Source organism: Ovis canadensis, chromosome 5 (genome assembly GCF_042477335.2).
Source record: "Ovis canadensis isolate MfBH-ARS-UI-01 breed Bighorn chromosome 5, ARS-UI_OviCan_v2, whole genome shotgun sequence".
Classification (NCBI taxonomy): domain Eukaryota; kingdom Metazoa; phylum Chordata; class Mammalia; order Artiodactyla; family Bovidae; genus Ovis; species Ovis canadensis.
In genome coordinates this window covers 34,854,966-34,878,640 of record NC_091249.1, presented here as the reverse complement: position 1 = coordinate 34,878,640, position 23,675 = coordinate 34,854,966, and the positions used below count along the sequence as shown (strand labels likewise).

The 23,675-nt window shown below is 46.4% G+C and overlaps 2 protein-coding genes across 10 annotated transcripts in view; one reads left to right on the top strand and one right to left on the bottom strand.

Annotated features, from left to right (window-relative positions):
- The window catches only part of LOC138441089 (prolyl 4-hydroxylase subunit alpha-2), a 145,640-nt gene that overhangs the window by 96,151 nt on the left and 25,814 nt on the right, over positions 1 to 23,675 (bottom strand). The gene's annotated exons all lie outside the window — the stretch shown is intronic.
- SLC22A4 (solute carrier family 22 member 4) overlaps positions 1 to 23,675 on the top strand; it is a 42,326-nt gene that overhangs the window by 8,566 nt on the left and 10,085 nt on the right. Inside the window, exons 2-5 of one of the 4 annotated variants that reach the window (XM_069591528.1) lie at positions 6,651 to 6,754; positions 8,522 to 8,676; positions 15,785 to 15,956; positions 20,073 to 20,199. In XM_069591528.1, coding sequence (XP_069447629.1) covers positions 6,651 to 6,754; positions 8,522 to 8,676; positions 15,785 to 15,956; positions 20,073 to 20,199 — 558 coding nt within the window. Of the gene's footprint in view, positions 1 to 6,647; positions 6,755 to 8,521; positions 8,677 to 15,784; positions 15,957 to 20,072; positions 20,200 to 23,675 lie in introns of all 4 variants that reach the window. The other 3 variants (XM_069591527.1, XM_069591530.1, XM_069591529.1) reach the window with 3 other exon arrangements.

Here is a 23,675-nt window from a genome sequence, read left to right as displayed (position 1 = left end):
GCCCAGATGCAACTGTGGACCAGAAAAGATATGAACCCACCACCCCTTTCCTGCACCTTGCCCTTTGAACTCAATAAAAGACTCAAACCCCCACCACTGGGGGCCAGCAACCACTCTATGCATCTGGCCCTTTCCTCCCTTGGAAAGGAAATAAAAACTCTCTTTTCTTTTCTTGTTAATATTTCTGTGAATTCTTTCACAATCCGTGTCGGCTCACCTGACACCCAGAATAGGCAAATCCAAAGAGACCGAGTGTATGTTAGTGATTGCCAAGGCTGGGAAAAGAGAATTGGAAGTGACTGCTAATGGGCATGGGGTTTCTTTCAGGGGTGATGAAACTGTTCTAAAATTAGATAATACTGATGATTGCACAACTCTGTGAATATAGTAAATTATGAATGAATTATACACATATACACTGAATTATACACATAAGAATGAATTTTATGGTATGTAAATTATATCTCAATAAAGCTCTTATCAATTCAGTTCAGTCGCTCAGTCGTGTCTAGCTCTTTGCGACCCCATGAACCACAGCACACCAGGCCTCCCTGTCCATCACCGACTCCTGGAGTCCACCCAAACTCATGTCCATTGAGTCGGTGATGCCATCCAGCCATCTCATCCTCTGTCGTCCCCTTCCCCTCCTGCCCTCAATCTTTCCCAGCACAGGGTCTTTCCCAGTGAGTCAGCTCTTCACATCAGGTGGCCAAAGTATTGGAGTTTCAGCCTTAACATCAGTCCTTCCAATGAACACCCAGGACTGATCTCCTTTAGGATGGACTAGTTGGATCTCCTTGCAGTCCAAGGGACTCTCAAGAGTCTTTTCCAACACCACAGTTCAAAAGCATCAATTCTTCGGTGCTCAGCTTTCTTTATAGTCCAACTCTCATGTCCATACACAACCATTGGAAAAACCATAGCCTTGACTAGACGGACCTTTGTTGGCAATGTCTCTGGTTTTTAATATGCTGTCATATTAAAAGTTGGTCATAACTTTCTTTCCAAGGAGTAAGTGTCTTTTAATTTCATTGCTGCAATTGCCATCTGCAGTGATTTTGGAGCCCAGAGAAATAAAGTCAGCCACAGTTTCCACTGCTTCCCCATCTATCTGCCATGAAGTGTTGGGACCGGATACCATGATCTTAGTTTTCTGAATGTTAGCTTTAAGCCAACTTTTTCACTCTCTTCTTTCACTTTCATCAAGAGGCTCTTTAGTTCTTCTTCACTTTCTGCCATAAGGGTGGTGTCATCTGCGTATCTGAGGTTATTGATATTTCTCCCAGCAATCTTGATTCCAGTTTGTGCTTCCTTCAGCCCAGCATTTCTCATGATGTACTCTGCATATAAGTTAAATAAGCAGGGTGACAATATACAGCCTTGACATACTCCTTTTCCTGTTTGGAACCAGTCTGTTGTTCCATGTCCAGTTCTAACTTGCTTCCTGACCTGCATACAGGTTTCTCAAGAGGCAAGTCAGGTGGTCTGTTATTCCCATCTCTTTCAGAATTTTCCACAGTTTATTGTGATCCACACAGTCAAAGGCTTTGGCATAGTCCATAAAGCAGAAATAGATGTTTTTCTGGAACTCTCTTGCTTTTTCATAAACTAAAAGAATTAAATAGCAAACTTTCCCCCACCACTCCATGGTCAGTATATTTCTAGCTTTAAGTTTACAACTAAGTTATAAAGAAGAAATTGTGGATGGAGGTATATACTATTATTAACTAACTACTACTTCCTCTTTTCCTTCACAGAATGAAAAATAAGAGAACACAGAAATTCTTTCTTAAATGAACTATTGCTAGTTTTTCATTCACAGCTGTCTCTGAGATTGAAGTTCATTTATAAAGGGATTTTACACCTTGTGATGAAAACTTTCCTGGTTTTTAGTCATTGAATAGAAAGTTCTCATTTCTAACAATCTCTTCTGCCTAGTCAGATTTAAGTACAACCCGCTTTGCTTATTCATTAATACTGTTTATAAAAGGCATGAGATTAGTAGAAAGGGAACTACCCTTCAACGAGGTCTGTAATGTGTCAGACGCTGTCAGACACTCTACTTACATTTCCCATCCAATGCTCACAACAGCTTTGGGAAGGAGTACTATTGTCACCTCTTTGAAGATGAGAAAGCAGGCTAACAGGGGTGAATGAGTGGCCCAAAGTCTCAGAGTCAGAAATGGCAGAACCCAAGACAGCCTGTGCTCTTTGCTCAGCATCAAGCTGCCTTCCAGAGTTCTCAGTTCTATGTAGTCGCAGGGATACTCTTATCTTTATGACCCTTTATGGCTTTGGTAAAGGCTAAAATTACCAGACTTTGGCTACTTGCAGAGTTCAAGGTTGAGGGTGATTTTCAAAGGACTGTGTGATAGCACACATTTCCAAACTAGTTTTCCATTATTCCTAACTGTTCAACATATGTTCATCAACAATTTGTTAAGCATCTGCCACATGCCTAGCCTTGTACACTTTAGTTAGCTAAAATGATTACATGAATGTGTTCAGGTTTTAGAACTCTCTCCATCTGGAGGAGGTTGAACAGGGAGGGAGGTGCCTCTCTTCCTGTCCTGCTGGAGAGCAAGGACACGATGGCCGAGAACATTCCACCCAGGATGGCTGGGCCCATGCGTGTACATGTGCACACCTGATCTGTCCTGTAAAGCAAGCTTGACCTTCAGCTTCATGGAGGCAGTGACCACGTCTGCTTTGTGCCCCTTCAGAATCTGGCCCAGAGCAGGTGCTCAATGCCTATTGAATAAATGATTAAGCAGTTCCTTTTACCAGTCGTTCCGTTGTGGCTCAGCTGGTGAAGAGTCTGCCTGCAATGCTGGAGACCTGGGTTCGATCGCTGGGTTGGGAAGATCCCCGGGAGAAGGGAAAGGCTACCCACTCCAGTATTCTGGCCTGGAGAATTCCATGGACTGTACAGTGCATGGGGTCACAAAGAGTTGGACACGACTGAGTGACTTTCGCCTCGCTTTACCAGTCCACCAGAACTTGGGCTAGTCACTTCACTGCTGTGTGCCTTCATTTGCTCATTTGTAAAATGGGGATAAAGGGAATACCTATTTTCAGATGGCAACTTTGAGATCCCATGAATGATGCAAGGCACACAGTGAGCAATCCATACACTGTACTTGTCCTTTCTGTTATTACTGTTGAGGGCATGAGATGCGTGTTCTTCCAGGTCAAGTGTCCTCATGTCATCGATTACCTTGGGACCTGGTTTTTTGTTCTTTAAGGCTACATGACCCAGTCAAACGGGGAATATTGGTCTAAGACCTGGAGGATGAGACAGACACAGTAATCCTATGAGAGTATATCCAGTGCCTCAACCGTGCACAGTGTGGGACATTCCACTCTTTGTCCAGAGTGCATGTGGGAGTGTGGGTTATGTTTCAGAAATGGTAGTGTTTGACCTGAGGGCATAGCCCCAGGCCAGTGCCCTGCAGCCTCTCACGAGGCCGTCAGCCATCCGTGTCTAAGCTGACGTGTCTAAGCTGTACATGTATGTTTGTGTGTGCTTGTGTGTGCACACGTGTGCAGAGACCCACAGGACACTTCTCTCTCATTAAGGAAAAGACCGTCTCCCACTGGTCCTGCCATGTCATTGTCAACCACAGGGAGTTCCCTGGGACCTGACAATTGAGGCCCTAAGATACACCCCTAAAAGCTCAAGGGGCTGGGGCAGGCAGGGCCTGGCCTTCTCAAGAATGGCCCCGTAGAGAAAAGGGTCCCCCTACAGGCTGGCAGCTAATGTATTGGAACACCAGTCCCGTGAGCTGAAGCCAATATTTTATCTGCCAATTTTATATCCTGTTACCAGGCCTCTTGCAACTTTCAAAGAGACTCTTTGGGTACAATGACTCCCCAAGAGGGAACCCAGCCTTAGAAACAACCATAAGCAGCATGAGGTCCAGCTGCCCTCCTCTACCAGACGTGAGCAGAGACAGACAGCGCTCTCTACCAAAGACAGACAGCACCCCCACGGGCCTGGGGCAGATGCTGCTGTGTGCACATGGCCACCTTCTGTGCTGCGATGCTGATGGCTGCGGGAGTGCCTCTTCAGGGAGGGAAGGGGGACCTAGAGCAATGGGGAGCTGGCCCCTGCCTCACCTTTCTCAGAACCCAGTTCACAATTCCTTTCCATGCTGCATTCCCCAAACAGACCAGGCTTGACTCACCATCAGGGCCAGCTTGATGGGCATCAATCCCTGCAGTCACCTAGGGCCCCACATTTATTTTTTAATGCTCTGCTATTGACATCTTGAAATTCTTAATCATTTTGAACAAGGCGTCCTATATTTTCCGGTTACACTGGGCCTGAAACTTAGGGAGCCAGTTCTGTTTACTATTTTGCTCAAGCAAGGCCTGCCATCTGACAGCTGTCCTCCTTCCCTTCTGTCTCATAAGTCCTATCTATGCTGCCCAAAGGCAACGTCCTGATAGAAAAATGTTTTTAAAACCGCAAAGGAGAGCACGTTATCTTGGGAAGAGCTTTTCTGCTTGGCTGCAGATGGAATGGTGATGGTTGATAATGGATACTTAATAGCCCCACCAAACCTGGGATTTTCTTAGTTCTGTTCAAGGGTAACAGCTGTGGTGGAGGTCTTCTGCCCCTAGTCTTGATGTCACATTCCTTGAAGAAGTGTAGGGGTGGTATGTAATAAACTCATTTTATCTGGCCTTTGGTGCTCTTGTCCAAAGCAGAACATGGGTACGAGGTAAAGTTCTAAGGCCCAAGTTGTTATCTCGCTTGCCCATTTACTTGCTTTGACTTCAGGCAAACACTAGTCTCAGAAACTAAGTTTACTCTTCTGCGTAATGGGTTACGAACCACACCATGAGGCTTTGCAACTTCAATCTGTGACTTTTAGAAGTTCATATTTCCCTTGACCTGTGGCCTGGCAGAGCACGTGAATCTGGCCATACAGTTTTGGAGAGTTGGTGCCTTTTCCCCTGAAGCCCATTCAAGGTACCCCAGTTGAAGAAGCCTTCCTCTGGGTATGGTTTCAGACCTATCCTCAGTTGTGCCTGAGGGGCAGAGAGTTTCTGGTTCACGTCGGTTTTTCTTCTGCAGAGCTGTACTCGGGCAGCCCGCCTGTGAGCAGCTTTGTGAGCACAGTGTGAGGCAGTCCCATGAATCGCGCTGTTGTCTCCAGGATGGGCGTGTTCTCAAGGACATTATAGTCAGCATAACAGAGTGGCGCCTTTGTGGAAGGAAGTATAGAGGAGAGGCTTCTCCTCGGTCTCAGTACTCAGACAGACTGAGCTTCTGCAGAATGAGTTTATTACTCTGCACACTGTGATCCTGAGAGCCAAGCTGCTGGGATATTCAAAGCCAGATTTCAGGGCTTCCTTGGCAAGCTGACAGGCCCTTGGGCAGGACAGCCAGAGGTCAGTCTTGGTTATTTTTGTAACCCCTGCTCCTCTGAGATTTTCATTTGCCACGATTCCCTTAGCGTTTTGTTGTACACATTTTTCTTGTATGTATCCTTATATCCACCTCTCTCTGCTGCAAATGGGGCATGATACAAATATGTGAATTCACTTTCAAATCTATGTCAGGGAAGTTGAAAGGATTAAGAACCAAACTGCCTTAGGAATGTCATGAGTGCAGTACCACTGCTGAGTAGGGGGCTGGGGTTGGGTGGGGGCCAGGGGATATTTCCTATAGACTTTATCGTCTTACCACACACAGCAATCCCCTGACCCATTATCCCAAAATACTTATTGGCACCTGCTTCTTTTTGGATTCACAAAAGCTCACTGAACACATTTTGAAATTTTTGCAACCTCCCCTTGAGATTATGCTGAATTGACTTAAGTCAAGAGCTGGTAACAACTCTAGCTGAAAGTATCATTTTGTGGGTCCACAAGCAGGGACTTGTTAGAGCTACAACAGCCCATGGGCCCTGGGGAGTGGGAGGGACCACACTTCTGGGAGGGCTGCATGGAAAGGAGAGTGGAGGAGTGTAGAGGGGAGATAAGAAGCACTGAAGAGGGGCGGGAACACCACCCCTAGCACAGTGGGGCTCCGGATCAAGCCCTACGCATGGCCTATGGGGTTGCATGGCCTACAGTGTTGCATGGCCTACAGTGTTGCACGGCCCAGGGAGCACAGGGTTCTCTGGAGGATTCTGCTCAGAAAATATAATCACAAGTGTTTGGGGACCACTTGCATTTTTCAACAGGTAGAAGAAGCTTTTCTACCTGGATCAAGTGACCATGCCCACCACCCTGTCCTGCAAGCATTTCGAACACTGTCCCTCCATGCCAGAGGGTCATGCTTCAGTAACTTCTGAAGCAGAAATGGCACCTCTGCCTCATACTACTTCACAGTTGAGGGGTTGCCAGTCAAAGCCATGCCACAGCTCACTTCTCAGTACACAATGTAAGCAGGGCCAGAGGTACCACCCCTCCTTTCGGAAGAGGAGGGTGAGCCTCAGGAAGGACAGTGACTTGCCCCAGTGACTGACAGTCAGCAGTCAACCCCAGGACTGTGAAGCCTATGCCCTTTGCACAGTAGTGAGCCTGGCACAGGGGAGGAGAGCCTGCCTGGCTGCCCCACTAATATGCCTTCGGAGCTGGGCAGGGGCCGGACCTGCTGGAGGGCTGGGCTCACACTTTGTGTTTTTCCCTAGCAGTGGAGTCTGGTGTGTGAGGAGGATTGGAAGACGCCCCTTACCACTTCCCTGTTCTTTGTAGGCGTGCTTCTCGGCTCCTTTGTGTCTGGGCAGCTATCAGACAGGTAAGAATGGTGGGAGGAAGGAAAGGTGATTGTCAATACACTACCTGTCCTGGGGCTGGACTGAATTTAGGGTATTTTCACCAGAGAAAGGGAGACCCCATAGGCCACCAAGTGAGTGACAGGAGGAACAATGATGTATCCTGTATCCTCTGTGCTCAGCCCCTTGTGGGGAACCACTGGAAAATGGGGCCCTTATATCACCAACTGTTAGTTGCTTAGTTGTGCCCAACTCTTTGCGACCTCGTGACTGTAGCCTGCCAGGCTCTTCTGTCCACAGAATTCTCCAGGCAAGCATACTAGAGTGGGTTGCCTTTTCCTACTTCAGGGGATCTTCCCGACGCAGGGATCGAACCAGGGTCTCCAACATTGTGGGCAGATTCTTTACCATCTGAGCTCCTCAAAAATATACACTTCTGCCTCACGGCCTCCTCACCCCACCCTCAGTTTTTTGTTGCCATGTGATCTAGCCACAACCAGCCATTAGCCAGAGGCAAAGCCAGATGGTGAGTACCCCGCCTTAACTGTGCACCTGCCTCTGCTGTGGGTCAGGCCCCTGGCTGGACACTGGGGCGGCAGAGCTGATCAAGGCTGCTTCAGGGCCTCCTGGAGTGCACTGTCAGGAAGAGACAGCATCGCAGCTTGGGGAGACGTGACCACACTGACCCCTGAATGTTCTGTAGGGACCAGAGCAGGAAGGCGGGAGTGCTCAATGGCAGTGTTGGGGAAGGCTTTCCAGAGGAATAGCTGTCCCTCCCTTAGTCGTGAAGCCCAATGGGACTCCCGACCCAAAAGCCTGAGATGACCCGAGTATGGAAGATGAGATGGGAGAAAATGAAATTAAGACTTAAGCCAACTGTAGTGTCATTTATGGGTGTTGCTGGAAGCTACTTTCCACAGGGCAGTGGTTCCCAATTTGGGATGCACAGTAGAGTCACCTGGGAAATAATATCTTTAAGCCCTGATACCCATGCTGCATCTAACTGTCTACATCCAGACAATAAGAATCTCAGAAGGCCATCACAGTATTTTTTTAAGCTCTCTTGATTCCAAGCACAGCCTAGTTTGGAGACCACTGACACAGAGGGACTCTTGGCTCTAGGTTGACAGGATTCTAATGTTGACATTAGATGTATCTTCAGTTTGTACTGTGCTCATGTTCCAGACGGAGAAGGCAATGGCACCCCACTCCAGTACTCTTGCCTGGAAAATCCCATGGATGGGGGAGCCTGGTAGGCTGCAGTCCATGGGGTGGCTAAGAGTCAGACACGACTGAGTGACTTCACTTTCACTTCTCACTTTCACGCATTGGAGAAGGAAATGGCAACCCACTCCAGTATTCTTGCCTGGAGAATCCCAAGGATGGGGGAGCCCAGTGGGCTGCCGTCTATGGGGCTGCACAGAGTCGGACACGACTGAAGCGACTTAGCGGCAGCAGCAGCACATGTTCCAGAAATGTGATGGCAGCTTCTACCTACGACTCATTCTAAAGAGCAAATTTCCACGTGGTCCTTACATAAGCTGCTCTGTGATTTCAAGATATGCTGCCTCCACAGGAGGCTCAGAATCTCAGAAACTTACCTCCTGGGCAGAAGGATGCCTGAGACCTCACCCAGGAAGAACCTAGGAGGATGTGATAGGAGAAAAGCCTGTCACAGCCCTGAGAAAAACAGTCTGCAGGGATGCCTGACTTGGGGCTTCCCCAAGCCCTGAGTCCGGTGCTGCTGTGATCTGCACAGGCCACTTCTTGTGTTGTGCTATACTCTACAGATTTGGCAGAAAGACCATCCTCTTCGCAACCATGGCTGTGCAGACTGGCTTCAGCTTTCTGCAGATTTTTTCCATCAACTGGGAGATGTTCACTGTGTTGTTTGTCATCGTCGGCATGGGCCAGATCTCCAACTACGTGGTAGCCTTCATACTAGGTAGGAATGGCTTCTGACCTGCAGGGCCCCTCCTTCCAGTCCTCTGAGAAGCCTGGGAAGAGGGGGCCGCTGAAGAGGGCACAGGGAGCACTCTTACTCAGTGAGAAGGAAGCACTGTAATTCATGGTCTGTGCTTCCAAAATGCAACCAGCTTCGGGGACATATGCGCCGGGGAGGAGGCTGTGGTCACAGGGTCTTTGACAGGTCACAGGCAAGGCAGGCACTCATAGGGAGCCAGCTCTTTGCTGGCCCTGAAATGTGACTGTGAGTAAGAGCCAACCAAGTGATAACTGAGACACGTTTCAGGAGCACAGGGCTCGGGAGGGACACAGAAGAGGGATTCTTGAGGGAGAGACAGTCCGGGGATGTATCTGATCTGAGCTATGAAGGCTCAAGACTTCTGCCTGGGCCACGGCTAAATGGTCTCCTGGCAGCTGGGCCTGGCCCACAGGGGGATTAAGGGTGGTTGGTGCACAGGTGGAGGAGGCACGTGCCAGACAGGAGTCCGGTGCCAGCTGTCCATCTTTGGGCAGATCTGGCTTCACCCCTAAGTCAAAGCCCACCCCCAGAACATATCAGCTGCATACAGGACAAGCCTCATTGCTGGGAGCCGTCCTATCTCCTAGCAGCAGCCTTGCTTCTGGAATATCAGGCCGCATGAAGGGGACTCACAAGCTAAAGGTCAGGAGGAGGCCCCCAGGGCCTTCAGCAGCTTTTCCCAGGAGCCAGCAGGGTGAGCTCCAGGCATGTTGATAAGGGTCATCTGCAGGAGTGAGAGTCCCTAGCAGGCTCTCTGAGGCCACCTCCTCAGGTGAGAGAAGGGGCAATGCGGCCACCTCTGGAACAATAGACACTCATTCCTATAACCTCTAGTATGATCATATTTCCTTGTTGGCTGTCCCAGTTTGTCCCTATTGCCACAGTGTGATTACCAATAGCATCCCTTTAATGTAAGTCTAATGATTCTTATCTCAGAAGTCTGAATCTAGTAAGATGATTCTGATAGGTTTTAAGATTCTGGATGACTCGTTAGCTTTCAAGATCCTGTGCTCTCTTCGTTGAGGATATGTACACCCTGTCAGATTGCCAACTTGGAACTGCTCAAATTCTGCTCCTTTAATCATTTGTGAAGCGCTCCTTGCCAAAGGCCTAGCCTTGGCATCTGACGAAGGAGGTGGGGAGGGTATGCTGCAGTCACACGGCCCCAGCAGGAGCACCCTCTTCAGCAGGAGAGGACCCCTCTCCTGTCTTCAGGGGGAAGCAGGGCGGGGGGAAGGATTTGTTGAGAGGACACGGAGAGCCGCCAGCCAGTGGTGCTGGAAACTGGAGACTGAACGAATCCAGGACAGAAGTTGCAACCTCCTAGTGCCGGATGACCCCAAGGACACAGGGCTCTTGGACACAGCAGAGTTTGTTGTTCTCAAGGTTTAAACCCCACAGACTCCATCTTCCTTTTGGGGACTACCCCATACCTGGAAAGCCCAACGGGTAGCTTTCCTTGGGCCAGCACATACTAGAGACTAAACAGAGGAATCTGCCTGAAGTGAGCAGAGCACCTTTAGGAGAACCTAAAGAATCACCTGAAATGGAAGGGCACGAGGTTGTAGTGAAGCCAGAGAAGCCCTGTCCTTGGGATCAGGAGTCAGGCGGTGTCTGCACCGTGCGCGGGATTCCCCAGGGCCTGCTGAACGGCGGGTCTTAGACCTGCCTTTCCAGGGGCACAGGGTGCTTCTGAAGCCACAGAGCCTCCTCCCCCATGTGAGTGGATGAGGCTGGGAGAGCCCACTCCAGGCTTCCTGCAGGGAAGTCTCTGCCCAGCTGACCCTGTCACTACAACCAGCTTCTCTCCCTGCCCCTTATGCTGACACGAGTGGGAAGGCCAAGGGAAAAGTAAGAGCTGTAAGATCAGCCGGAGCCTAGATGTACAGCCAGCGATCAGCGGGCGGGCACTGGCTGTAGCAGGCTCTCCATCGGCTGTGCAGGGTGCTCTGGGGGCCTCCCTGGCTACGGTGTTACTCCACTGTGTTCCACAGGAAACTGCTGGCTTGAAACTCCTTGTCCTGGATTCTCAGGCCTGAACATTTCGGTGTCACTGAAAGTCAGTCTGCCCCTTGGAGCAGCCAAAAGCCCCCGCGAGCGCCTGGAGTAGGGTGGGGATGGGAGGCACAGCGCCATCTCTGGCCCCTGGCAGCGCCGCAGCGCTCTCTGGTGTCCTCGAAATGAAATAGCCAAATTGTGCATTTCATTTAACTAAAAGCAACCTAAGCTTTGGATCTGGCCTGAGGTCTTTCTGGCCCTTCACCTTCATTTTCGCCCTCTGGCTCCAGGGAAGGGTTGGCAAGACGCTGTGGTGGTAATCTGCCATTTTAGGAGTTCTCGCATTAACTCAGGAAACTGAATTACTCCCACTCTCCACACAGTACAAAAATGGATTCTCTCCTTGCTCTGCTTTTTAACAATTATAAAGCCTGCCAGATCACAGGAGACAAGAAAGGGGAAGAAAGGAACAGTGCTTCTTAGAGAAACAACATGGATACACCTCAAAGTGAAGAGGCTGCCAGAACAATGCTGGCTCAGCAGCAAGTGACCACTCAGGACCTACCCACACCGACCCTACCCACACTCCAGCTCTGCCCTCACAATCTCCCACTGTTTCCCAGAAATAACACCCTTGATCTGTCCAAAGCCTCCAGGTGAAACACTAGAGGCATCCTCCTTTATTTCTCATAACTAGCTGCTTGAATTTATTTTGCTAAGTTAACTGTCTCCTGTCTTGAGTGATTCATTCATTCACTATTTTCCCAGCACTCTTAACAATATTTGTTCCAGCACGCTGAACTACTTAAAATGCTGCTTCCTCTTCATGTTTTCTTCCCTTTGATGAGTACATAACTGATGGCATCTTCCTTTGTAACTTTGGCTACCAGGAAGCTCAGGCTGTTATGCAGCCTTTATTAGCCACATAGTTTTTAAAAGTTTTAAAACTGAGTTTACATAGCATAATATTAACTCTTTTAAAGGTGTATAAATTGAGTGGTTATTAGTATATTCACAAAGTCATACAATCATCAACAGTACTTAACTCCTGAACATTTCACCATTCACAAAAGAAACTTATTAGCAGTTAACTTCCCCCATTCTTTTCTTTCCCCAGCTCCTGGCAACCACTAATCTACTTTCGGTCTGTATGGATTTGTCTATATTCTGGACATTTCTGATAAACAAAATTTTTCAGTAGGTGGCCTTTGTGACTGACTCCTTCACTTACTGTTGCCAAAGTTGGTCTGTGCTACAGAATGACTCAGTACTCCACTGGGTGCAGATACCACGTTTTGGCCATCTCTTCATCAGGTGACAGTCATCTGGGTTGTTACCATTCTTTGACCAATTTGAAGAACGTTGCTATCAGCATTTGAGTCCAAGTCTTTTGTGGATCTATGTTTTCAGTTCTCCTGGGAGTGAACCTAGACCGGACTTGCTAGATCACATGGGAATTTTAGGTCTTACCATTTAAGGAACTGTCAGACTATATTCCAAAGCAATCTGTTGCATATTTTTGCTGTTTTCTCTAGGACATAGCTTTTCATTTGTATTTTACTATAATGTTACCCTTATTTTATTTTATTAAAATTATAAGCTACTTCAAGAGAGAAATGGGATATAAACACATAAGATGCAGAGATTTGCTGGCAAACCTTGTTTGCCCTGCCCTGAGAGGGAAGAATTGGGGGCCACGGGGAGGAGGTAGGACTCACTGCTGTCTGTCCTCCAAGAGCTCAAATCTGGTTGGCAGAGGCAGCCAGGGCAGCTGTTACAGAGAATTTGGGCCTTGGGTCTAGGAGTGTGGGGGGAGCACAGATACACTGTCTTTTGTCTAAAAAAGGTCCCTTTTAACTAGAATGATCATGAAAGTTTATAGAGAAGAAAGAGGACAAGGGAATATCTGCTATTTTGATGAGAATTCTGAGTCTTTTCCAGGAGCAAAGAGAGGTTCTTGCTGTCTTCTGTTGGATCTCTTGGTCAAAGGCACTGTGTTTTCCAGCATTCCCCAGACATCTGGTACATTTCAATTGTTTGACCAGGATAAAAGTGTTAACTATTCCCAAGTATCTGCCGCATGCTGGACACCTGACTAGGCTCCTTAGCTCCATTAATCTCAGTCCTCATAATAGTAACTCCATGAAGTAGGACTAAGCCACCCTAGTAGCCAGTGAGCATCAAGGGGCCCCGCCCCTGCACATGGCTGATGGAGGACCCTGGGTCCTACCCTGTCTCCTGGCAACTGCACCACAGTCATGTTTCTAGAGCTGGGGTCTGCAGACCTCTGCGAGTCATTCTTGGAGGGGCAGATCCTGCCTCCACCTGGAAGGGATCCAGTGGTTCCTGAGCTGACTACCATAGCAGGGCCCTGGGCAACATGACGGTAAGCCTGGCCTGCTCTGAGTCACTCACTCTCGGGGAGAGTGCTCAGATTCTGGAGGTGGTGACAGGCAGTGGGCAAACACTCCTGGCCAAGACGTGCTTCTTTGGCTTAGAAGTCAGAGTCTCACTCACAAGTGATACTCAGAGGCCCAACCAGATTGAGACCAAACAGGCTTTGTTCTAGGAGCAAATACCTAAGGGGTAAAGGAGGTCAGGACAGGGAGCCCCTAGTGAGCAGAGCCAGAAGTCACCAGTCATGTCTCTCACTGCCAGCTGAACGCACGGAGTTTGTGACACCTGCTGGCAGTGAAAAGTCTGCAGGAAATAAGACTCCTCTTCCAGTGTCTCTGAGAGGACTGGTTGGCCTCTAGTTAGTTTGAAGACCAGTTCAAGTGGGTGAAATGCAAATCCTAACTTCTAAAATGCAGGTATGGCCCCATCCATCTCCCACACATGTCTCCACTAGAACTCAGTCGAAGGACAGCTTGACAGGGCGAAGGCTTTGGTCCCATGTAATTGTGGTTTTTTTGGACTGTATCCGTAGATTAAACTGATCAGGCTTAAATCCTGTCTGTCCCACTTATTGCGTATGTGTGAATTTAGGCAATTTGCTTCAACACTTTAAGTCTCAGCTGATGATATGTAAAACAGAAGTAATATTAGTTGTTATATGATTGTTGTGAAGAGTCAAAAAGATAATATATGTAAACAGTCTGGAACCTGGCTCAAAGTGCCTACTCAAAACAATATTAACTATGAAGATGATGATGATGATGCTCAAGGCAGGGTAATTTTCCAAAAGTCAGAGAGCAGGAAGTCGTGCTCCCAAGAAACTATTCCGATTTGTGCCCTCCCTGTTGCTCCACATAAGAGCAGAAGGGTAGATTAATGAAGCTTCTGTCCACCATGGGTACTCTGCAAAGCTAGAGCAACTCTGTCCTGGCCTGAGACCCAAGCTTAAAGAGGGATATTATCGAGAAATTCAGTGGGGTAACTTCTTTCTCTTCTCTTATCAGGATCATGGAAGTGTGAGGGAGCTCTCTCGGCTTCATGAGTCTACAAGATTCTCACTTGGTCCTGTGCACTCTCTCTTTTCCACAGTCACGTCCTCTGCCACTTCACTTCTGAATCTCTGCTTAGGAATAAAGCACCATTCATTCTTATATCATGATAATCACAGCCAAAGTGTTTAGAAACCATGGCCTGGTGAGTCTTCTTATGGAGTGACAGGAAGGTCATTAATGAGGTAAGAAAAGATCAGGGAACAACGCTCATGATCCTGAAAGAAGTCTGGCCGTATTCCCGGAAATGAGTTTAAAGGCTAAGAAATGCCATGGGTGGTTTGAACTATTGTCCGCAGTCCAAGATGTGAGAGATAAACAACACTGGCCATTTCTATCAGTCTGGGTTTTAGAAATGGCTGTTCAAGACAGAAGCACTGAGACACATCTTCGGTTATGCTGAGTGAGGAAGAAGAGGGGTGAGGAGAGGAACATGGAAGAGGGGAGAAAGGGAAACCAGCAGAAGCGGTCACTTTACTGCTTCTCTGGAATTAGTCCTCAATTCCTTAGCCTGTGCTCAGGGCATATAAACACAACTAAGAAACTCCTTCTTAAAATTCAAGCCTGAATAACTTTCAAATCATCTGTTTTTTATTTTCTGGGCTACTTCTCGGTAGTGGTGGGCAGATCTCAAACAAAAGATGGAGCTATTGCCATTGGCCACCTCTCCATCCTGGGGCAGAGGACCAAGAGTGGACTCTGTGGAAAGGGCCTGAGTTTTGTGACAACAGAGGAGCCTGTTCTCAGACTCCTTGTCTCAAACCAAGCACTCCAAGAAGCAAGCAACATCTCTTGAAGAGCTGGGGCTGAGCCATCCACTGTGGCGCTGAGCAGAGCAGGAGCCTTCCCCCAAACAGGGCCAGATGCCAAGCATCTGGTGGTTTTGTGGTGTTCTGGGAAAGCTCTGTGAGTTCCCTCCATGTACAGCCAGCTCCAGCGCTGCCGCCTGCCAGGCCAGCAGAGCAACTTCTTGTCTTTCACTGGGCTATAAGGACTGTGTCTGCCTGGGGCTGATCCCTGGGCACAGTGTGGCCTCAGTGGAATTCAGCCCTGGGCACTGAGGCCCTGCCCTGTGGACCTCCAGAGCCAGCTGGATCCTCTTTATCATTTCTTAGGGCTCAAGGGTAGCTAAGGGTGTCCTAACACAGCTCAGTAACTGAACTCTCCACTGTTTCCGAGAGACCCACATCTGCTTATTTACAGTGGTGAATGGTGGGAGAGGCTGAATGCCGCATGAGCCACACACCCTCAGGAGAGCTCCCACGCCTCCTGAGACACCCTCACTGCTCCTCACCCTGGGGCTTTTATTTTGGAAATGTGGCATTCTCAGAAGAGGTAACCTCTTAGGGCTGAGCATGATATTCATATGACATGAGGAAACATTAAAAAAAAAAAATCTACAGCTCCTTTAAAATCTCATGAAAACTCATCCTTCTATGAAGTGGTAAGTCTTGGGTCATGCCCCACCTTCCTCCACGCTGACCACTCCTGCTCTGGGCCAGGAGGCAAATAACTCTTTCCTCTTCTAAGTGGTTATATTTTTAACTCTAACTAGCAGGTACGATGTAAAAAAGCCAATATTAAAGTGAGTTAAAATGCTAATACTCCTCCCTTGTTTTGAACAGGAGCAGAAATTCTTGGCAAGTCAGTTCGTGTTATATTCTCTACGTTAGGAGTGTGCACATTTTTTGCAGTTGGCTACATGCTGCTGCCACTGTTTGCTTACTTCATCAGAGACTGGCGGATGCTGCTGCTGGCGCTGACGGTGCCGGGGCTGCTCTGTGTCCCGCTGTGGTGGTGAGTGTGGCTCTGTCTCAGACAGCCCCCTACTGCGAGCCAGCAACCTGGAGCCCAGAACCTGGTGCTGACCTTGGCGTGGGCCTGCTGATCTCATTGGAGCAGGCTGAGGCCTCAAAGCCCAGAGACCGTTTCCCTTGTTGGGGGTGGGCATGTGTGCTGGGGTTTGATTCCCCACCGTCCCGCAAAGCACCATTCTCAGGAAACCCAGTCCCCCCTGGGCTTTCCCAACTCTTCTCTGTTACTGGGTGGTTGTTGTTGTTTGTGGAAATCGTACTGTTGGGTTTTGTTATTTTTAGCTCTGTCCCCCTGCTCTTCACGGGAGAAGGAAATGGCAGCCCACTCCATGTTCTTGCCTGGAGAATTCCAGGGACGGGGGAGCCTGGTGGGCTGCCGTCTATGGGGTCGCACAGAGTCGGACACGACTGAAGTGACTTAGCAGCAGCCCTGCTCTTCTGACACTTTTCTCTAGGAAATCTCTTTCTCCTTATGGCTTCAACTAATGTAGCTTCCTCAAGCTTCCCTGTCATGTAATGATTAGCATCTAAGATGTGACTGTTTATCTGTTTTGTCTTGAAGAGCCAGAGAATCACGTCTGTTTAATTAATTGTCAGAGAAAATATTCTCTTCACTCCTCCCACAACCCTTCAACCAAATTTTGACACATCAATGTGGGAATAACAAAGTGTTGAGATGCTGACCCCAATTTTACTGTGTATGTCTATGGGGAAGACTTTACGTGAAACAACAGAATGACAATAATGGAATAAGGTCCCAGCCATACGTTTTATTTGGGGGAGACTGCTCATTTCTTTGGTTTTTCCATATTTAAACAAGAGGAAAGGGGTTTTTCCCATTATTGAGTTCAGTACTCTCTCTCTCTCTCTAGCTCTCTCTCTCATTGATTAGTCTTGATTTGGTTTCATGATATCAAATTTCCCAGCAGTGACTGGTTTTACTGAATTGCTTGACCGCTCTCTGCTTACAAACAATGAAAGTATTTTTGATCATGTTTGGGGGCTCACAGGTTAGACTAGCCCTCGTGGTTGCCCTGTCCTATGGACATACTTAGGAAGTGTGCCTTAGGAAGTTTCCTAGAAGGACCTTCATCTTGCTGCAACTGTTAGGCAGCCATAGAGGCTGACAGGTAGTACTTCTTGGCCTTGTTAGACCAGATAGCGCAGGTTAGACCACTCCAAACTGCTGTCTTTTTATGATCTCTAAGGCTGCTATGATTTACCAGTGCAAATTCCTTGGCATGAGTGTGCATGGGGAAAAGAAAGCACTTTTTTTTTTCTTATTTCCCTAGAATTTGAGAAACAGTGTATTATATACTATTCTGATTTCCTGACCCAGTCTGAGAGTAGGACAATTTTCTTGAATGAGAATCACCATCATCACCATCATCATCATCATCATCACATCACATCAGCATCACACCCTCTCTCCACAACACCCCCTGCTAACTGAATTTATTGTAAAAGGCGCTGGTGACCAGTCTCGCAAGTCACAAGACAAGATTATTCAGAGGTTACTTTCTGCCTCTTCAGTTGAATGATTTTGATAATCTGTGTTCTTTGGTTCTAGTTGTCATTTCAGCATAAGAGACTAGTACTTTCAAAATATGTTACAGTCAACTGTATTACTATATGATTCTATCAGAGAGAGAGAATGAAAATAGAAGGGCCCTGACTGACTGTAAGAGATTAGTACGGATTTTAATTTGTGGGGCTTGGATCTTTGCCTCGGAACCAGATGCCACAGCAAGGAACAGGTCAGCCTCTTGGGTTTCTAGTACAGAAGGTCCATCCCACAAGGAGCTGCCTTACTCTTGCCCTGAGGAGAGTTGTTTCTATGTTGCCCATGGGCTGCTCCATGAGTGTTCCCGGCTGTGGGCACATTGTACCCAGGACAGGACTGCCCCAGACAGAGCGCAGCCCGGGGCCAGGACAAGTAAGCTGAGTGCTTGTTCTGAAAGTTTAACAGTCTTATCATTTTTCTATACAAATAAAAACAAAATAGCTCTCTTTTGAACATCTCATCCTTGAGGGTGGGATTTCCTGAAGCAATGCCCGTCCATCGGGGTGGGCTGGGATGATGTGGGGACGGCTTCGGGCTACTGTGACCTCTGCTGCCAACTCAGTATGTGATACAGACTCTCCAGCAACACTCTTCCCCTGTTCAATTTGAATGAAATCTATAGAGAGGCTGTAATGTAAACCTTATTTGGCCCTCCACTAACTTGAAATGATGAGCTAGGCTTGATTATTTATGCACCAAAAAACCATGGCAATTCCAAAGTTAAAATAGCAGCAACCCTAAGTACAGTGGGCTGAAAATTGGAGCAGGTGGTTTGAGGACTTATTAATGTGCTCAATTTCCTTTAAAAGGCTTGGCAGTAAGTGACCACAAGTATGAATGGCGTGTTGTAGGTGGGGAAGGAGCCCCTAGATACAACATGAGGAAAGTTTTGCAATATCTAGCTGACTAAGCATTTGGAACTTGAGGCCAGTGATGGCTCTCAGAGCTGATAGTTAAGAAAGGTAGGATATGTCCAAGAACAACGTGGTTGGGGAAAGATACCTCTCAGAAGTAGAAGTGCCCATGCTGTATAGTTCTTCACTGATACAGTTGCCACTAGCCACGTGCAATGACATGCTAAAATTAAGAAAGTGCAAGTGTTAATCTCTCAGTCATGCCTGACTCTTTGCCACTCCATGGACTATAGCCTGCCAGGCTTCTCTGTCGATGGAATTCTCCAGGCAAGAATACTGGAGTGGGTTGCCAGTCCTTTCTCCAGGGGATCAAACCTGGGTCTCCCACATTGCAGGAAGATTCTTTACCATATGAACCACCAGGGGCCACAAGTAAATATAAAATTGGATTCTTCGGTCACGCTAGTCACACCAACTCAATAACCACATTTGGTTAGTGGCTGCTGCTTTGAACAGCACAGATACACAGCACCAGAGAAAGTTCCCTGGGACAGGACGGCTCTAATTACCAAGGGTCAGTGGCCTAACATCATCACAGTTGCTACAGGGACCAACCGAGTGTATATTCCAAAAAATGCAGAGTGGGTTCATTTTTCAACTCATGTGCTTGTGGTAGGCTGGGGATGGAAGCTGGGGGTTAGCTATTTGATATGTTGTGTTTTGCTCTGAGATAATTCCTGTTGAGGCTTTGCAGGGGGCTGTTAATTATAGGAAGACTGTATCTGCTGCATATAATTTATTTTCTAGGACAACTTAATACGGACAAATAGATAAGGAAAACAAGAGCCAGCAAAAGAATGGCTGAGCAATTCTGAGAAATAAAGATTAGGAAAGAATAGAAGTCAGGGGGTAACATTATAAAAGATAAATAAAAATAGAAAAATTAGGAAAGAATAGAAGTCAGCCATGTCTGAGCATCAGTTAAAAATGTGGGTAGATTGTGTAATAAAAAGTCAGTTTCCAACTAACACAACATTGTTAATCAACTATACTCCAATATAAAATAAAAAATTTTAAATGTTTCTAGACAATTAAAAAAAAAAAAGACCACATTGGCTGTCTCCCCATAACTGGTTTGGGTACTCACTGAGTTGAGAATCTATTGAAAGCCATGGGACATCCCACAGAGGTGTGTCAATGCGCTTGCCTCCTCCTTTGACTGCCTAAGGAAAAGCCCGAGGAACACAGATGCCTTCTTTTACCCAGTAAACTTGTGAGCATCACCAGCTGGAGCACCAGGAATTCCCCTAGGGATGGACACACTGAAAAGATACTAGACACTGTTTCTTTAATGAGCCATGCTGGCTATGAAGTTTTGGGTGGTATTCCCCAGCTGCCCTGGTTTAAACATGCCCATAGTTAATGTTACCCTTTCTAGGCGGGCCCTGGCTTCAAGTACAACTAACGATTGGTCTTATGATTTGATCAGAACTTTCAAATGTGAAGGTACTCTTATTTATTCCTACAAATATTGGAGATCTTATGAAGCCTCCCTCCTGATGTTCTTTAAAAAGACAAACTAGAATTTTACAAAATAAAAATTATTTGGGGGCAACTTACAGTTGATAGTATCAAAACTTATTACTGTGAAAAATTATAAAACATCCAAAATGAATTTTAGGTTTATTCCTGAATCTCCCCGATGGCTGTTATCCCAGAGGAGATTTAAAGAAGCTGAAGATATTATCCAAAAAGCTGCAAAAATAAACAACGTAACTGCCCCAGTGGTAGTTTTTGATCCTGTGGAGGTAAGGATTTGCAAAATGTTTTCTCTTGAGATCAGCTGTGCATTCTTGATTATGGAATTTAATTTGATTCAATAGATTCTGAGTGCCTACTATGTACCAGGCACTGTTCAAGACCTTAGAGACAAAATGATAAAGTTCTGAGATAAAACCCATCTCAAAGGGCTGTGGACCAATTAAATATAATAATATATATATAAATTGCTTAGCAAATAGCAGTGACAGTGTTAGTTGCTCAGTCATGTTTGACTCTTTGTAACCCGATGGGCTACAGCCCACCAGGCTCCTCTGTCCATGGAATTCTCTAGTCAAGAATACTGGAGTGGGTAGCCATTCCATTCCCTTCTCCAGGGAGCATACAGCAAGTGTTGATTAAATATTAGTTCCTGCTCCGTACCACTGATGCAGCTACATACTGGTGATTTTTTTAATATCTATATTAAGTGGGGAAAAAATGTGTTTGAGAGATATTCCACCCATGGGTTCCCCACTGTATTCTGAATCTTACCAAAGTCTGCTGGGGAAGCTGTACCTGTCTTTAGTTTTGCTATATCGTGTCTAGAACCCTAAGGCCTGAGAGCATAGGCTGGTGGATTCACACCTGCAGGAAGGAGGCCACGAGAAAAAGCAGATATTCAGTGGAAGCATACTCACTTCCTGACAGTCAGTAAGGACTCACCGTGACCTTGGCCATACCTTGTGCCAACTCCCAGAGAAATCAAGAAAACTTAGACACATAAGGAGCATAGACTATAACCCAGAGTGTTAAGAGAATTAGATGGAAATAAGTGATGAGGTAAGGAAGAAAATCCCCAAGGAGAAAACAGGGTGAGCCAGCAAAGAGAACAAGGTGATTCAGGGCTGAAGAGGCTGGTCCAAACCAGGGAGGACACTTAAATGATAGGGCAAGGGCACTCGTGGCTAGAAGGGTCAGGGACTGCTCAGGACACCCCAAGAAGACTACATACGTCTTAGTCTGTATGCTTGCCTCCACGCTCACATCTGTGCCCCTGGCCACCCCAGGACTTTAGATGGTGACGAGCATGCCAGTCCTCTATCCTCCCTCTTGGCCTTTGGAACCTTTTACAGAAGCAGATACCTTGGTGATGGCTGGAGGTTTAATTACAGTGGCCATGAGCCCAAGCTTTCAGAGGGCTGCCAGGAAAAATATGTCTTAATCCTTTGCTCTTCGGATCAAGATTCCGTTCCCAGCCTTGGTCAATTTAACTGGATGCAAAAATAACATTGGGAGTATCTAACACTTCTGGATCTCAGGGCTGTGCTGAAATTTTTTTTTTTTTTTTTTGATGTTTAATGGATACATGGTCTGACTTCTCTTTTGAGGACCTTAGAGTCTAGTAGTAGAGAGAAAGCCTATGTGGATGAAAGCCATCATAAAACATTTCAGAGATACATAGTTATATAGACAAATGAGAACAAAGTCCAGTGTCAAAACACATGCTTTCTTCCTGCCATGAGGCATATTGAACCTCAGCTGAACAAACCCAAGGAGGAAAAGGGAGCTTGTGCTTTCCTGAGGCCCAGTCATCTCTCCCTATTCACCTCCTAGGTAGGGTCCTCTGAAGGAGGATATATAGGGCCCTGTGCCAACAAATGCAAACTGCTCGGAATGGTAATAAAGAGCCCACCAGATGCCAGGCACATTGTTCAGCTCATCTGATGCTCATGCCAGTCATTGCTAGTACATATTATTATAGGCCCATTTCACAGGAGGGGTAACTGAGGCACAGTTCTTCTTAGTTGAAAAGATAAATTATTTGCCCAGGATTACACAGATAGACATCTCACTCTAGTGCCAAAATGCACGCTTTTAACGGTTCTTTCTCTTCTTGTGTTAAGGGCAGTGGCATTAACTTGGACAGGAAGAAAAACCATGTCATACCATCTTCAAACGCAATCTTGGGCTTCTTTGGCTTCCTTTCTGAAGTACCTTCAGCCTTCTCATGGTGCCTGGTCCAAAGGCATTTTGGCAGCTCCATACAGGCCAGGGACAAGCACTAGATATGGAAATGTTCTTGTCCTGAGGTTTCCAAATCTGGCTGCTTATCACCACCACCCAAAGAGCTTTGAGAAATTACAGATTCCTAGGCCCTTGAGCCCTAGGAAAGATTCAGACTAAGCAAACCCAAGGTGGGACCTGGAAATCTGCATTTTCACAAGGACCCTGTGGAAGTGCCAATTGTCAGCATAGGCCTGATCCCCAGGTCCCGTCTGTGCTTGGTACCACACACATAAAACTTTCAGAAGGACCGCTAGTCCCCAGCAGTTTATGCAGGGACTTTCTTCCTTGTGATAATTGGGTATTACTGCCAGAGGCATGTTCTGGAGGTTTTCACTCCAGATAGAGCAGAAGCAGAAAGGTAACATGACTGTGAGCTGCACGAGGAGGTGCCTGATTGTTCTCGAAAAGAAGGTGCTAATATTTGGGAAGCAGCTACTACAAGGGCAGATCTGGCATTCTTACTTCCTTCATTGTGGAAATTCTTTCCTCGGCCTCTTACTGAATACACGCATAGTCACAGAGTTTAACTTTATCCTGAAGAGATTCTCCACCTCAGAGCCTCGTAACTTTTTTAGTTTCAATTCCTTTTTTTAAAAATTGAAGTATAGTTGATTTATAATATTGTATTAGTTTCAGGTGTACAAGAAAGTGATTCAGTTATTCTTTCAGATTATTTTCTATTATAGGTTATGAAAAGATATTGAATATATTTCCCTATGCTGTATAGTAAAGAATACTTGTTGCTTATCTATTTTACGTATAGTGGTTTGTATCTGTTAATCCCATACACTCAATTTATCCCTCCAACCCTCCTTCCTCTTCCCTTTAATAACCATGTTTGTTTTCTATGTCTGTGAATCTATTTCTATTTTTTATATAGATTCATTTGCATTTTTATTGCACATATAAATGATATCTTATAATATTTATCTTTCTCCCTCTGACTTACTTCACTAAGTGAATATTCTGTTACAAATGGCAATATTTCATTCTTTCTTACGACCAACATTCCATTGTATATATACCATATTATCTTGAGCCAGTCATTTGTTGATGACTGGCACTTGGGTTGTTTCCATGTCTCGGCTAATGTAAATAGTATAGTTTCAATTCTAATAAGCTTGATTATCTGGATTCCTAACACATGAAAAGTTAACGTCAGTTAATTAAAAGTAAAGGAAGGGAGCCCATTAACAGCAGTAAGAATACCACCAACCATTGACAGCTTACGTGTTTTCCTCAGTGGTGCAGTAATTAAAATAATAGTTAAAATGGATGGGGTGTTTACCATGGTTCAAGTACTATGTTAAGATTTATATATACGACCTCACTTAAACTTCTCAATGCTTAATTATTAGACCCATTTTACAGAGAGGTAAACTGAGGCTCGCAGAGGCTAAATAGTAACTTTTTCAAGGTCCCCTAGTTAACCCAAGGGTGTTCTGACACTGAGACA